Consider the following 16,650-nt stretch of genomic DNA (forward strand, 5'->3'; position numbering starts at 1 on the left):
GAGAGGGTCAAGTGTTACTGAGTTTCAGTTTTGATACCTTTTAACCTTTTTACTCACCCTCCAGAAAGCAAATAATGTTGAAAGCTTTTTTTATTTTTTAACTTTTTGATATATATTTTCTTATTCATTATTTGTATTGTTGTCATCAGATGAATAATGGCTTTAGAGATTTACTTGAAAAGACAAATTCTGTTATCAGACACGTAACTTCTAGGGATGTGGAAACTATTATTATTGTTACTGTTTTGAGATAGGGTCTTGCTCTGTCCCCCAGGCTAGAGTGTAGTGATCATGGTTCACTGCAGACTTGACCTCCTGGGCTCAAGTGATCCTCCCACCTGAGCTTCCTGAATAGCTGGGACCACAGGCACATGCTGCCCAGCTAATTTTGGTGTTTTTGCAGAGACAGAATTTCACTGTGTTGCCCAGGCTGGTCTCAAACTGCTGGGCTCAAGCAATCCTCTTGCCCCAGCCTCCCAAATTGCTGGGATTACAGGTGTGAGCTACTGAAACTGGCCCGGAAACATTTTTTAAAAAGGATTAGTTTGAATTTAAAGTTATTTAATAATTGTTGAAGAGTAACAAGCTGTGAGGTCAGGAAAGAAAGGACTGAGCCACAGACTAAGCAGCAGTACAGATGATGACCTATTCAGGAAATCTTGTGAGTCAGACTTGCCATGTTGTGTTGCTAGAGTTACAGATCTCCTCCAACCTCTTTGCTTTTATAAGAAGGACATCTCTGTCTGTGTTATACCTTCAATATATTTTCTTTGAAAAATTAACTCAAAAGTCTTTTATTAGCTTTACATTTATTTCTACAATGGTAATTTTTGTAATATCAGTGTTGCAGGTAAGCAAACTCATTGCATCCTCTATTTTTGATATTGCTGGACAGGGCTAACTTTAGTACTATAGGGGGAAGTGTGTTATTTTGTTTTTTACTCTACAAGCACTCTGGTTTAGGAGTGTTTATCTGTCTTGCTTTTGACCATGGTTACCATTCCCCCTCTTCATTGTTTACTTAGTGTACCATGGTACACTTTATGTACCATCCTTGCTGCTCTCAGCTGTTTGGTTACCAGGTGGCTAATGTTGTCACCTCTTAAGCTTTAACATTTATTTCTCAATACTGTCTTTTCCTCTGTGAGGTAGATGGAAAGAATAGATTAGAAGAGAATGGGGCACATGCTGTGATCATCTCTCCTTTATATCTTTATTGCTTATTAATTTAATTTATATCAGATTTCATTTCTGCTCTGTGCACATACCCACTTCTCCCTCCCCACCACTCTTCTTTATCCAGTTCTTTCTCACTTACCTTAGCATGGCTAAAATCTTTGATTTTTATTTCTCTCTTTCTTCCTCTGCTGTTTATATTTTCATTATATGCCACAGGGACAAACTTAGGTATAAATACTACTTTTGATGTGGAGATATTTATGTCTGTCGAAGGAAAATTAAACTACAAACCCCAGAGGTAAAAAGCGGTACACAATACTGGGGTTTTAAAAATCTCCTCCTTGGCCGGGCATAGTGGCTCATGCCTGTAATCCCAGGACTTTGGGAGGCCAGGGCGGGTGGGTCACCTGAGGTCAGAAGTTCGAGACCAGCCTGGCCAACATGGTGAAACCCCGTCTCTACTAATAATACAAAAATGAGGTGAGTATACTGGTGGCTGCCTGTAATCCCAGCTACTTGGGAGGCTGAGGCAGGAGAATCGCTTGAATCTGGGAGGCGGAGGTTTTAGTGAGCCAAGATTGTGTCACTGCATTCCAGCCTGGGTGACAGAGTAAGACTCCATCTCAAAAACAAAACAAGCCCCACTCCTTCTGCTCCTCAAGACCAGGGTCTCACTCCCTTTGCCCAGGCTGGAGTGCAGTGGTGCGATCCTTGGCTCACTGAAACCTCTGCCTCCTGGGCTCATGTGATACCCCCACCTCAGCTTCCTGAGTAGCTGGGACTACAGGTGTGCTTCACCATGCTCGGCTAAATGTTTTGTATTTTTTGTAGAGAAGGGGTTTTGTCATGTTGCGCAGGCTGGTCTTGAAGTCCCGGGTTCAAGCTGCCCTTCCATCTTGGCTTCCTAAAGTGTTGGGATTACAAGTGTGAGCCACCATGCCCAGCCAAATTACCTCTTTTTAACTCTGTAAAAGGAGAACCTTCTGTGTCTTTTAAGAAGATATGGAGTTAGTCAAAAGTATAGCTGATGGGAAGGCAAAAGAGAACTGGAGTTGGAAAAGAGAAGAGGAATGGTGGTAGTGAAAAAAAAGAGTTTGTAATAAAATAGAGTTACATACAAGTTTATACAGTGGTTTAGAGCTTACAAGGTAGGAAGCAGAGACAGAAATAGTGTAATATATAAAATGTTATAGTAAAAGTATGGAAAATGCTTAGGATAAAGAAGGGAAAACTTTGTCTAATTGGGAGAGTTGGGGATGGTTTTACCAGAGGTGACAAATTAATCTTGAAGGGCAAGAATATTCTAGATGGAAAAGCGGTGTGGGAAAGATTTAAAAAAAAAAATAGTGACTTAAGGTTAAAATAAAGGAAATGTTTCAGTTACCTTTATTAAAAACTTTCAATATAAAAATCATTTTGGTGGTTGCTGGTGGTGATTGATGAGGAAGAAGTATGACTGGTAACAGGTTGATTAAACTGAAGCCAAATTCAAGTTTATGAAGCTCAGACTTACGTCTGTTCTTGTATATGAGATAGGTTCAGTGTATTAAATTGTAGAAGTCAGTGTAACCTTTAAAACAAGAGTTACCCAGCTAGTTAGTATGGTGTCAGGAGAGGGTAATTTGATTTAGGTTTAGATGGAATTGGCTTCCTTAACTCCCTCTGTACAGTGTATATCTGTGAACTTCAACTCTGTTGCTCACGTAGAGGTTGAGAAGTCTCTTGGCAGCAAGCTTCCAGTTGCAACTAACACCTGAGTTGGCTAATTGGTATGCCCAGTTCTGGCACTCTACTCTCTGGGGAGTTTATGTTTGAATTCAACGTCATCAGGTTTAAACTGGAACATAAATAAGCAAAAAGGAAGAGAGAATGGAACCTTGTGCATAAAATAATTTACATTCAGATGCTTTTCTGTTCAATTTATATATTAAAAATTGGATGTTTTATTGTTTCTTGCTAGCCCTTCACCCAATATGCTGACATTATAAAGGAAAGATAGTGGAGAAGAAATTACCAAGAACTGAGGTTGTACTGTTTTCTTGTATATGTCTCCACCAAGGTAGTTCTTCTTGTAGATACCATGTTTATGTTTTGTTTCTAAAAACTGTAGGCTCCTAGCTTTGCTATTCATTGTGTTCATACGATTCCTTTTTTTTTTTTTTTTAAACACTTATCAAATTTAATTGTTTTTCTCTTTTCCTGTTCTGCTAGCCTGAGAGTTCTCATAGTTGGTAGTGACATTTATCTCTGTTTTCTGGGCCTAAAATTATTCTGGGCATGCAAAATGTTTGAGCTGAAATGGAATTAAATTGGGGAAAAAAAAAGGATTGTGTTATACTTTATCCTACAAAACATTATAGCAAATTAGCCACAAAACAAAAGGATATAAAAAATTTCACTCTCTCTGGCAGAGGATGAGGAAGCAAAAGAAAAATAAATAAGTAGGCCATGTGCAGTGGCTCACGCCTGTAATCCCAGCACTTAGGGAGGCTGAGGCCAGTGGATCATGAGGTTAGGAGTTCGAGACCAACCTTTCCAAGATGGTGAACCCCCATCTCTACTAAAAATATAAAAATTAGCTGGGCGCGGTGGTGGGCACCTGTAATCTCAGCTACTTGGGAGGCTGAGGCAGGAGAATTGCTTGAACCTGGGAGGCAGAGGTTGCAGTGAGCTGAGATTGTGCCACTGCCACTTGCTCTGTCCCTGGGCAACAGAGCAAGACTCTGTCTTAAAAAATAAAAATAAAAATAAAAAAAATTTTATTTCCTCTCCTGCTTATCTCCTCAGAGCGCTTAACTTCCTTACCAGAACTGAAAGGAAACAAAGATAGGAGATACTAACTGGAAGAGTCATCCAATTGAGGAGGAAGCTTTTATAACAGTTCCATGTTTATGAACTTGTCTCTTCCCTGCCTTCTCCTGTCCCTTACACACACATGTTATATTTGTCTTCAGTTCTTTCTCCATGGTACCAGTTCTCTGGGAGCTCCTCTTATTTTATTAGTAAGGGTATGAATGACGGATTGAAAGAAGATTAAGAAACTTACTGATATTTTTAGGGTAGAGAAAAAAACCTTGTAAAATTAAGCCCTTGTGTTAACTAGTGGTAGTTATTTTCTAAGTTGCCTAATTAGGAATTTGAGAATTTGGAATTTGAGTTTTGGGTAGAACTTTTATGTATGACTGTCTCATTCTTCCCAAGAACTTGTTTTTCTGATTGACTTGAGCAGTCTCTGCTTTGCATATTGCTTGAAGCAGTTTTTAATAAACCAGTTCAGATCCATAGCTGTTTGAAAAAATTTCCCTAAGTTACTGTGATTCTCAAGAAATACACCAAACCTCTCTCTAATTAGTGTATTTAATCATACCTTATATAAGTTAGGGAAACAAGCCTCATGGATAAACTAAATTGCTGCTGGGATAGTCAAGTAGCTCCACCATTTCATCATAGCAAACCAAAGAATAACAATACTTGACTGACCATTTTAGGGTATAGTTTGTACTTTTCGATCTCAAATTTTCCTTTTGCTATGTGAGCCATTCACCATCTCAAGTGGAAGTAAGGGTCATGGGTAATATTAGAACACCACAAAGGGCAGTTTAGTGACTTTGGAGGGTAATGGTTAGGTAAGGTGCTTGAGGGGAGCGTTAGTATCTGCTAAGCTTGAGCAACTCCTTGCCTCTGTCCCTAATACTGCATGCCCCTAAACTATGGCTGTCATAACCTCTCAGTGTTCTTACTGGTAAGCTGAGAAATTTTCTGGCTAACTGGTTGGCTATAGTGTGATTCAATGGTATAAATGGCTTGTTTTGGTGGTGTTTGGGGGTGGAATAAAATGCCCAAGAAACATTTGATACATATTTTGTTGATTATGAAGTCTGAAAAAATATTGTAGTTCGAGCTCTGCCATCCAGAGTCTGTGTGTGATCTAGTGGAAAGTTATTTAGCCATTTCCCTATCTGTAAAATGGGACTATTGTAGTAATACATACTCTGGAGGGTCCTGGTAAATAAATTATCCAGTGTATGTGAGATGCCTAGCATTGTACTACCACAAAATTATCTCCTCATTTCTCCCTTATTAATTCAGGAAAAGTAAACCATTTTAGTTGGTCCCTATGTCAATTTAGATTTACTGGATAACCCATCTCCTGTTTTGGCACAGTATAGCTTTTCTTAGGTCCCCCAAAATAACTTCTTGCATGCCTAATAAACACTGGTAGTGTTGATTGATGTCTTTTCCTTTTGGACCTGGAGTATTTCCTGTATCCTTGTCCATTTGGCTAATTTGCTGAGTATAATCAAACTTTCTCCCTCCTATCTTAATCCCAAATAACCAAAAGGAAAGCTGATAAGTGCTGCTAAGCCTTATACCAAAATTTTCATAGTTTTTGAGCTAGCAGGTATAATCCTTTGCTGCTTTTTAGCTTTAATTAGTTATTCCATGAAAGTTCATTTTCTAGCAATTTATTATATATTCCGTTGATGTCTAAGCTTCAGCATGTTCCATAGCTTGAATGTTACGTATAGAAAGGCCTATAGTATTTATAGGAAACATTCTATCCAGTTGTTTTAAGATACTTGTTCATTTTAAATCTTATGGATATACTTTGAACTTTTTCATATAATATAGAAATAGCATTAGATTTTGATAGCATTGAAAGGTATTCTAATTGTTACTATTCTACATTAAAGTAATTGTGACCAGACGCGGTGGCTCACGCCTGTAATCCCAACTCTTTGGGAGGCCGAGGCAGGTGGATCACTTGAGGTCAGGAGTTTGAGACCAGCCTGACCAATATGGTAAAACCCCATTTCTACTAAAAATACAAAAACTAGCCGGGGTGGTGGCAGGCGCCTGTAGCCCCAGCTACTTGGGAGGCTGAGGCAGGAGAATTGCTTGAACCCGGGAGGTGGAGGTTGCAGTGAGCTGAGATTACACCACTGCACCCCCCTTCCAAAAAAAAGTAATTGCATAGAATATATTGCTTAAATGCAGGTTTTTGTTTGTTTGTTTGTTTGTTTTTTGAGACAGAGTTTCGTTTTTGTTGTCTAGGCTGGAGTGCAATGCTGGAGTGCAGTGGCACAATCTCCGCTCACTGCAACCTCCACCTCCTGGGTTCAAGCAATCCTCCTGTCTCAACCCCCCAAGCAGCTGGGATTACAGGCATGTGCCACCACGCCTGGCTAATTTTGTATTTTTAGTAGAGATGGGGTTTTACCATGTTGGTCAGGCTGGTCTTGAACTCCAGACCTCAGGTGATCCGCCCACCTTGGCCTCCCAAAGTGCTGGGATTACAGGCGTGAGCCACCCCGCCCAGCCTTTTTTAAAATGCAGTCTTAGTGTGCATTGCCATATTTAATACATTTAAGTAGTGTAGCATAGAACTTTTTTTAGTAGAAACATTTTAGATAAGGAAAATAATTGTAAAAATGGCTTATGGATCTGGGTAGTAGAGTTTATATTGAAAGATTGACTCGGTTTTAGCCTTTGAATTCTGATAAAACGAGAAGTTCTTCCTTCTAGTTCTTTTCAATACTTTGGGGCCAGGGGCTTGAAAAGGCTTCTGAGACTGGATTGTGTATCTTCTTGGAAGTGCATTAGAGGTGCAGTGGAAACTTCAAAATATGGATGCATCTCACAGTTGGATGTATGATATAACTTCAGGAGGACAGATTACTTGGGGGCAAGTATAGGCCCTAATTTCTTTTATATTCAACTATCGGTGGTAATATCTAATTGTAGGGAGTCAGAATTAAGAAGGGACTTTATGTTAATAGACTGTTATTTTTTTTTCTTTTTTAGGCAGAGTCTCACTCTGTCACCCAGGCTGGAGTGCAGTGGAGCGGTCTTGGCTCACTGGCAACCTCCGCCTCCTGGGTTCAAGCTTTTCTCCTGCCGCAGCCTCCCGAGTAGTGGGAACTACATGTGCATGCCACCACACCCAGCTAATTTTTGTAGTTTTAGTAGAGGTGGGATTTCACCATATTGGCCAGGCTGGTCTTGAACTCCTGACCTCAGGTGATCCACCCGCCTCGGCCTCCCAAAGTGCTGGGATTACAGGTGTGAGCCACCGCGCCTGGCCTAGACTGTTCTTATAATCAAACTTATTGTGAGACTGTTGTGCTATATTATTTCCCCTTTGAAGATGGATTTTATCAACTCCATATATTCTCCAAACTAGATGGGTTGTAATTTAAGATGTAAAACTGTAAGCTAGTCTCAGGCAGTTATTGATCCATGTTTCTTACCGGTTAAGAACTTCATGGTCTTGGTACCTACCTTGCTCCCCTCTCTCATCTTCATTCTTGACCGTTGACTGAAAGTGATCTAGATCTAGTGTGTGCTAGACGTTTACCTTTTATATCTTAAAATGAGTAATCTACCAAACTAACATCCTCCCAATGAGAAAGAGACAACAGGTATGGCAATTAAAACAAATGCCATTTTTGATTTTTTGTTTATAACTAAGATTAATACCAAATAGAAAACTACCTGAAGGGTTTGTCATAGTCATTTGTGCTCAGGAATATAATATTGTATATGTTGAAATTATTACTTTGGGGACCAGAAATGCTTTTTTATTTCTCATATTGAGCTTTTTCTTTAGTTTAATGAAATTCAGGAGATATTTGCTCTACTTCGCTTTTTGTTGTAAAACAATTTGTCATTTATTCTTAGACATTGTGGTGTCTTATACAGTTATACAGTAAATGTACCTAAGGTTTGTCCATGTCTAATTAAGAACTACAAATCTATCCAACCTATTCCTGAAAAACCAAGATAGAGACTGGACATGGTGGCACATGCCTGTAATTGCAGCGCTTTGGGAGGCTGAGGCAGGCAGATCAGTTGTGGTCAGGAGTTCGAGACCAGCCTGGCCAACTTGGTGAAACCCTGACTCTATTGAAAATACAAAAATTAGCCAGGTATGGTGGCACACACCTATAATCCCAGCTACTCGGGAGGCTGAGGCAAGAGAATCATTTGAACCCGGGAGGCGGAGGTTGCAGTGAACTGAGATCGTGCCACTGCACTCCAGTCTGGGTGACAAAGTGAGACTCCGTCTCAAAAGCAAAACAAAACAAAAATAAGATAGAAATATTTTATATCTTAAATAATTATACCTTCATGTTTGGGTAAGCACCTTTTTCATGATTTTAAGTTATTTTCCCTTAGGTGTTTTTTTTTTTTTTTTTTTTTTTTGAGACAGAATTCACTCTTGTTGCCCAGGCCCGATTTTGGCTCACCGCAACCTCTGCCTCCCAGGTTCAAGCAATTCTGTCTCAGCCTCCTGAGTAGCTGGAATTACAGACATGCACCACTGTCCCTGGCTAATTTTGTATTTTCAGTAGAGATGGGGTTTCTCCACGTCGGTCGGGCTGGTCTCTCAAACTCCTGACCTCAGGTGATCCGCCCACCTCGGCCTCCCAAAGTGCTGGGATTACAAGCATGAGGCACCCCTGCCAGCCTTCCCTTAGTACCTTTTTGGATAATTAGGTTCGACTCTGTGAAGGAGTAAGTCTGGTAGCAGGAAGATGGCACAGGCTTATGTGTACAGTGTAGCTTGTTTTGTGAGATCAAGAGAAAAAGCTGCATGTGTCTATGGATATAGGTAGACATATTTAGGTTTCATTATATGCACATAAACATTGACTTAACACAAATGATCTGCGTTTCTGGTTTAAACTGATATTTGTACTTATTAATTTTTTTGCATATTAAGAGATTGTCATGGCTTAGTTTTTCTATTGATTTAATTTATGCTGCCAGAATTTATTATAACACTGTATATCAACTGAAGAAGTAAACATTTAAAGAGTTTAAAGCTGTAGGATTGCACTGAATGATTGTTATAGATCAGAATAAAGGAAAATTCTACACTATGATTTAGTAGGTTGAATGTTGCTTTTATATGTATTCAATATTTATTCAAGACATTTATTGACCACCTATTACATGGTAGACCCCTTATATTTAATACCAACTTAATACCAAAGAAAGGAAATAATATTGAGAATATAGGCGAAATTATATATTTCAAATTAAAGAAGTGCTGTTATCCACCGAATAGTTTATCCATTTGTTTCAGGGATTCAGCTTATAGACAAAAGCCAAAGTAAGGAAATAATATCTAGAATGTGGAATAAATTACATATTTAAAATAAAGAAATGTAGACTGGGTGTGCTGGGTCATACCTGTAATCCCAGCACTTTGGGAGGTTGAGGCAGGCAGGTAACTTGAACCCAGGAGTTCAAGACCAGCCTGGGCAACTTGGTGAGACCCTCTCTCCAAAAAATACAAAAATTAGCTGGGCGTGGTGGTGCTCACCTGTTATCCCAGCTGCTTGGGATACTGAGGCAGGAGGATTGCTTGAGCCTGGGAAGCCGAGGTTGCAGTGAGCTGAGATTGTGCCACTGCTCTTCAGCCTGGGTGACACAGTAAGAACCTGTCTTAAAAAAAAAAAAAGTTGTTACTCAATGGATAGTTTGCCATTCAATTTAAAAAAAAACCTTTGAATGAAACAAATATAAAACCAATTATAGAGACATAGCAAGAATTATTCTATTTTTGTACTTAAGGAATGGAATCACTATTCTTTTTATTTTATTTATTTATTTTTTTGAGATGAAGTCGCTCTCTGTTACCCAGGCTGGAGTGCAGTGGCTGGGTCTCAGCTTACTGCAACCTCTGTCTCCCGGGTTCATGCGATTCTCCTGCCTCAGCCTCCCGAGTAGCCGGGACTACAGGCACATGCCACCATGCCCAGCTACTTTTTGTATTTTTAGTAGAGACGGGGTTTCACCATATTGGCTAGGCTGGTCTCGAACTCCTGACCTTGTGATCCACCCGCCTCAGCCTCCCAAAATGCTGGGATTACAGTTGTGAGCCACTGCGCCTGGTTCTTTTTAATTATTTAATTTATTATTATTATTAAGAGACAGAGTCTCACTTGGTCACCGAGGCTGGAGTGCATTGGCGTGATCACAACTCACTGCAGCCTCAAACTCCTGGGCTCAAGCAGTCTTCCTGTTTTACTCCTAAGTAGTTAATGCTATAGGTGTACACCATGATGCCTGGCTTAGGTTTTTAAAAAATTTGTAGAGACAGGGTGTTACTGTGTTGAACAGATGGGGCTCAAACTCAAGTGATTCTCCTGCCCGAGCCTCCCAAAGCACTGGGATTACTTGAGATACTCTTTTTAAATATGAAAATTGGAAAATCAAAACTGAACATACCTTTAAGTTTAAAACTCTTTTATTTGAGGAAAATTTTAAACTAAAGCAAGGTTGCAAGAAAATAGTATGAAGAGTTTTTCAGTTTATCCCCTCATCAGGATTCACCTAGTGTCAACTCCCTTCCTCATCCTTGCCCTGCCTGTCCCCGTTCCCAGGTTTATTCAACTCACTCATTATATATGCAAGTTTTCTTAACCATGTGAGGATAATTTGCATATGTAATACCCTCTTACCCCAAATATTATACTAAGAATATTGGTCTCTTAAATAACCATAGTTCATTTATCAACTTAAGTATATTTAATATTGACAACATACTTTTATGTCAGTTGTCCATATTCTAATTTTGTCAGTTGATCCAATAATATTCTTTATAGCATTTTCTTACCTCCAGCACAGGATTCAGTCTAGGATCAAATATTGCATTTAGTTGTATTTTCTTACAGCTTCCTTTAAAATCTGGACTGTTTACAGACTTTCTTTGTCTTTTTTAAAATACAATACCCCCAAGATTGTGTGATCTGACTGTGCTTTAAAGTCATAATAGTGAGCCACTACTAATAAAGGTTATTTTAAGTATTTTTCTGTCCTCCATTTAAACTTGTCATGGGGAAAAAAGCAAATATTGAAATCATCTCAGCTTTTTAGCCTTTCCGTTTTACAACCAGAGTTAAAGAATGAATTTTCTTGGTAATTAATACATATTTAGTGCATCTGTAAAGACAATGTTGCAATCTAGATTTTCTGATTTATATTATGTGATTTTAATTTTTAATTTTTTTTGTTTTTTTTTTTGCTTTTGATTTTTTTTTTAAAGCTACACATTTGAAGTTTGATCAGCATCTTGAGTAAATTTTCATTTTTATAAATCTGCCTTCCTTCCTGGTAGCATTCTGCCACCTAGTGGAAATTTATGTCCTCCAACATATGTCTCGGAATTTAGCTGGAACGCAAGATGCATTTTAATAAGTGAAAAATAGTTTAGAATCGTTGAGGTTCGTTGGTTGACATGTAATTCTTTACAACAGTGAATGCCTTATTCTAAACAAGAGTTTAGTACAGATAAAATTCTTAGCAAATGAGAGCTTAGTAGATGTCTTAAATTGTTACTGAGTATTAAAACCTGCTCATCTTTCTCAACAAGAAGTACTCTACATTTATCTTCTTCATCAATGAAATTTTAACCAAAGCATCCTATTTTTCCATCAGTCAATTTTTTTTTTTTTTTTTTTTTTTGAGTCTAGCTCTTGTCACCCAGGCTGGAGTGCAGTGGTGCCATCTCGGCTTACTGCAACCTCCACCTCCTGGTTCTAGTGATTCTCCTGCCTCAGCCTCCCAAATAACTAGGATTACAGGCGCCTGCCACCACGGCCAGCTAATTTTTTATTTTTAGTAGAGATGGGGTTTCACCATGTTGGTCAGGCTGGTCTCAAACTCCTGACGTCAGGTGATCCACCTGCCTCGACCTCCCAAAGTGCTGGGACTACAGGCATGAGCCACCATTCCCTGCAAGAGACACATTTTTAGTAGGACTTGAGGAACATTTCTGACTTGGAGTTGTACATACATTCTGCATAGTTATATTAGAAATAATGTGAAATCTGAGGTTGTTTTCAGTATAGGCATTTATGAAAAAGAATATTGGGAATTATCTGTTTAAAGAAAGTAGTTCTGAATTACAAGATGCATTCAGTCATACAACACCTTCATAGAGTCACGTATATTTTTTAATGTGCTTATCTTATTTCTAATTATTCTGTCTTAGTTGCTGATGTATATTCAAGATGAGTGGATTAGGAGAAAACTTGGATCCACTGGCCACTGATTCACGAAAACGCAAATTGCCATGTGATGCTCCAGGACAAGGGTAGGTGACTTATTTCCTGGTGCTTTACCACACTTGTTCTCCTCCCTCTGCCTTTGTTTAAGGATAACATTTTAACTTCTGGTCATTTACATTCTCTGGTTAGATTTTTTGGTGGTTTCACTTCATGGTAAATAGAGTGTTACTGATGAGATGGACATCTTTTTGATGTAATAGAAGTTTTTTTTTTTATTGCTGATTCAGATAGAAGGTAGAATATTAACAATTTGTGATACTGTAAGAATTTCTGAATGGAAGGCGGGGTAGGAGTTACAAATAGATGACCAAGGTTATGTCATATGTGTCCATGTGAAGAGACCACCAAACAGGCTTTGCGTGAGCAACAAGGCTGTTTATTTCACCTGCGTGCAGGCGGGCTGAGTCCGAAAAGAGAGCCAGCAAAAGGGTAGTGGGATTATCGTTAGTTCTTACAGGTTTTTGGGATAGGCAGTGGAGTTAGGAGCAATGTTTCCTGGGCAGGGGGTGGATATCACAAAGTACATTCTCAAGGGTGGGGAGAATTACAAAGAACCTTCTTAAGAGTGGGGAGATTACAAAGAACCTTCTTAAGGGTGGGGGAGATTACAAAGTACATTGATCAGTTAGAGTGGGGCATAAACAAATCACAATGGTGGAATGTCCTCAGTTAAGGCTATTTTCACTTCTTTTGTGGATCTTCAGTTGCTTCAGGCCATCTGGATGTAAACACGCAGGCTTGGGCTCAGAGACCTGACAGTTATTATAAGTAAGAATCTTTGCTGTCTTTTAAGAATGGGTTATAAGTTGATATTTTATCATTTGTTAGGTTGCATCCTTTTTTTACCAAGTGAAATGAGAAGCTTAAAAATTAGAAACAAAATAATGTAATCTATACAACACTACTCCATAGCTTTTAAAGTATTTACCAAAGTCAGTGTCAATTGAGGTTTAATGTGATAGTTGAAAAATATCAATCTATGATGAATAAAACTTCATCATCAGTAAGTAGCTACCAGTGTTTTTGTTATTATTTGTTAGTTGTTTTATTATCTCTAAGAAGTAAAGATTATTTATTCATATTTTCTAGATGAAGTAACTGAGGCTAACTCTGCCCAAGGCCACCTAGCTAACAAAGATGGAACTGGATTTAGGTTTACGTGAATCTCTATTATGTTGTACTGCTTCTCCAAGACAGCATTTTTGATAGTTTACATTGGCTGAGTTTAGTTTGTTTACATATGAAAATAATAGGCTGGGTGTGGTGGCTCACACCTGTAATCCCAGCACTTTGGGAGGCCAGGGCGGGTGGATCACCTGAGGTTAGGAGTTCAAGACCAGCCTGACCAACATGGTGAAACCTCATCTCTACTAAAAATGCAAAAATTAGCCAGGTATGGTGGCGCATGCCTGTAATCCCAGCTACTAGGGAGGCTGAGGCAGGAGAATCGCCTGAATCCGGGAGGCGGAGGTTGCATTGAGCTGAGATCACACCATTGTACTCCAGCCTGGGCAACAAGAGCAAAACTCCGTCTCAAGGAAAAAAAAAAAAGGTAATAGTGTTGTATAGGGGCTGATTCTGCTAACAGCTCTTTTGTGATATGTATTATGTCTCCTTTCCTCCCTCTCTACCCCTTTTCCCTTAGTCTTACCTGCAGTGGTGAAAAGCGGAGACGGGAGCAGGAAAGTAAATATATTGAAGAATTGGCTGAGCTGATATCTGCCAATCTTAGTGATATTGACAATTTCAATGTCAAACCAGATAAATGTGCAATTTTGAAGGAAACAGTAAGACAGATACGTCAAATAAAAGAACAAGGTAATAAAAACACTCATGTCTTTTAAAACAGCAGTGGTTCCCAACCTTTTTGGCACCAGGGACTGGTTTTGTGGAAGCCAGTTTTTCCATGGACGTGGTAGAAGGGATGGTTTCAGGATGATTCAAGCGCATTATATTTGTGGTGTACTTTATTTCTATTATGATTACATTGTAACATATAATGAAATAATTATACGACTCACCATAATGCAGAAATCAGTGGGAGCCCTGAGCTTGTTTTCCTGCAGCTAGACGGGTCCATCTGGGGGTGACAAGATCATCAGGCATTAGAGAATCATAAGGAGCACACAACCTAGATCCCTCGCATGCGGAGTTCACATTAGGGTTTGCACACCTGTGAGAATCTAATGCTGCTTCTGAGCTGACAGGATGTGGAACTCAGGTGGTAATGTGAGCGATGGGGAGGGGCTGTTGTAAATACAGATTAAACTTTGCTCACTTGCCCACTGCTGACCTCCTGCTGTGCGGCCCCATTCCTAACAGGCCATGGACTGATATTTGTCTATGGCCTGGGGGTCGGGGACCCCTGTTTTAGAAGGGACTTGTTGCTATATTTGCCTTTTTGCTCCTTTATTTGGGTAGAGACTACAACTGGTAGAGGCTAGCAAGTATGGGAATAGACAAATGTGTTGACCAGCTGTGCTTTTTGTTATTTATATATTTATTTATTTTGAGACAGTGTCTCGCTTTGTCACCCGGGCTAGAGTGCAGTGGTGTGATCTCAGCTCACTACAACCTCCACCTCCTGGGTTCAAGAGATTCTCCTGCCTCAGCCTCCCAAGTAGCTAGGATTACAGGCACCCGCCACCACGCCTAGCTAAGTTTTGTATTTTTAGTAGAGACGGAGTTTCGCCATGTTGGCCAGGCTGGTCTCAAACTCCTGACCTCAGGTGATCCACCTGCCTCAGCCTCCCATAGTGCTGGGATTACAGACGTGAGCCACTGCACCAGGCCTCCAGCTATCGTTTTTTTTTTTTTTTTTTTGTCGCCCAGGCTGGAGTGCAGTGGCCGGATCTCAGCTCACTGCAAGCTCCGCCTCCCGGGTTTACACCATTCTCCCACCTCAGCCTCCCGAGTAGCTGGGACTACAGGCGCCCGCCACCTCGCCTGGCTAGTTTTTTGTATTTTTTAGTAGAGACGGGGTTTCACCATGTTAGCCAAGATGGTCTCGATCTCCTGACCTCATGATCCGCCCGTCTTGGCCTCCCAAAGTGCTGGGATTACAGGCTTGAGCCACCGCGCCCGGCCCAGCTATGCTCTTTAGAAATGGTTAACAGACAATTCCCTGTCATTTGTTAGTTCCCTTTCAGGAAGCTGTGGGATAGTACATTTAGTAGTGAAACAATTTAGGTATCTTCTGGCTTCCTGGGTAACTATGAAGTTTAGTTTTGATGTTATAATATTGTAGCATCATTCTCTTATGAGGAAACGTTTTGTATGTATGTATGGGCATGTGCATGTCTATCTTTATGTCTCTTCTGGGGACTATTTCAAGATAATTTAATCTATAACTGATAAGTGTGTTATTTGTTATACCACCTTCTGTCTTTTCAGGAAAAACTATTTCCAATGATGATGATGTTCAAAAAGCCGATGTATCTTCTACAGGGCAGGGAGTTATTGATAAAGACTCCTTAGGACCGCTTTTACTTCAGGCAAGTATAAAGATTTTAACTGTCCAGTAAGCTGTGTTGCAGTTTGATTTATTATAAAGTTATAAAAAAAGAATAAATTCTGGTTAGGAAATGAGAACAAAAAGAAAACATTTTTCTTTGAGACAATTCAGTATTCTGAATATGATGGTAAAATGCTCTTATATTTACAATATACATAATTCAGGAAGCCTTGGCCCCCTAGTAAAAATATGGTTGCAAATTGAGAAACCACACATATACAAACATAAAAATATAAAGAAGCAGGAAAGGAAAGGTAACCTGTAATTTCACAGAGATATTTGGGTACAAATGGCCCTTTCATATCCATGGGTTTTGCACTGCAGATTTGGAGGCTGGGGAAGAAATAAAAAATAATGTTAAAACAATAAAAAATATGGCTGGGCGCGGTGGCTCACGCCTGTAATCCCAGCACTTTGGGAGGCCAAGGCGGGTGGATCACGAGGTCAGGAGATTGAGACCATCCTGGCTAACATGGTGAAACCCCATCTCTACTAAAAATATAAAAAATAGCTGGGCGTGGCGGTGGGTGCCTGTAGTCCCAGCTACTACTCAGGAGGCTGAGGCAGGAGAATGGCGTGAACCTGGGAGGTGGAGCTTGCAGTGAGCCTAGATTGCGCCACTGCACTCTGGCCTGGGTGACAGAGCAAGACTCAGTCTCAAAAACCAATAAAAAAATACTTCAGTGTGATGACTATTTATATAGCATTTACATTGTATTAGGTATTATAAACTAGAGATGATTTAAATTACATTGGAATATATATGCATAGGCTATAGGCAAATACACCATTTTATATCGGGGACTTGAGCATCCTTGAATTTTGCCGTCTTTGGAAGGTCTTGGAACCAATCTTACACAGATACCGGGGGATGAT

General features: G+C 39.7%; 1 protein-coding gene across 17 annotated transcripts in view; it reads left to right on the plus strand.

The window, feature by feature from the left end:
- NCOA3 (nuclear receptor coactivator 3) overlaps nt 1-16,650 on the plus strand; it is a 161,325-nt gene that overhangs the window by 116,950 nt on the left and 27,725 nt on the right. For 16 of the 17 annotated variants that reach the window (XR_002515099.2, XM_003904642.5, XM_009215961.4 and 13 more), the window contains 3 exons: nt 12,185-12,286; nt 13,906-14,078; nt 15,654-15,754. Coding sequence is in view for 16 of the 17 variants with exons in the window: in XM_003904642.5 (XP_003904691.2) it covers nt 12,204-12,286; nt 13,906-14,078; nt 15,654-15,754 (357 nt within the window). In the remaining variant the exon portion in view is untranslated. Of the gene's footprint in view, nt 1-12,184; nt 12,287-13,728; nt 14,079-15,653; nt 15,755-16,650 lie in introns of those variants that run through there. The other variant, XM_031656824.1, reaches the window with a different exon arrangement.

Source organism: Papio anubis, chromosome 16, assembly GCF_008728515.1.
Source record: "Papio anubis isolate 15944 chromosome 16, Panubis1.0, whole genome shotgun sequence".
NCBI classification, from domain to species: domain Eukaryota; kingdom Metazoa; phylum Chordata; class Mammalia; order Primates; family Cercopithecidae; genus Papio; species Papio anubis.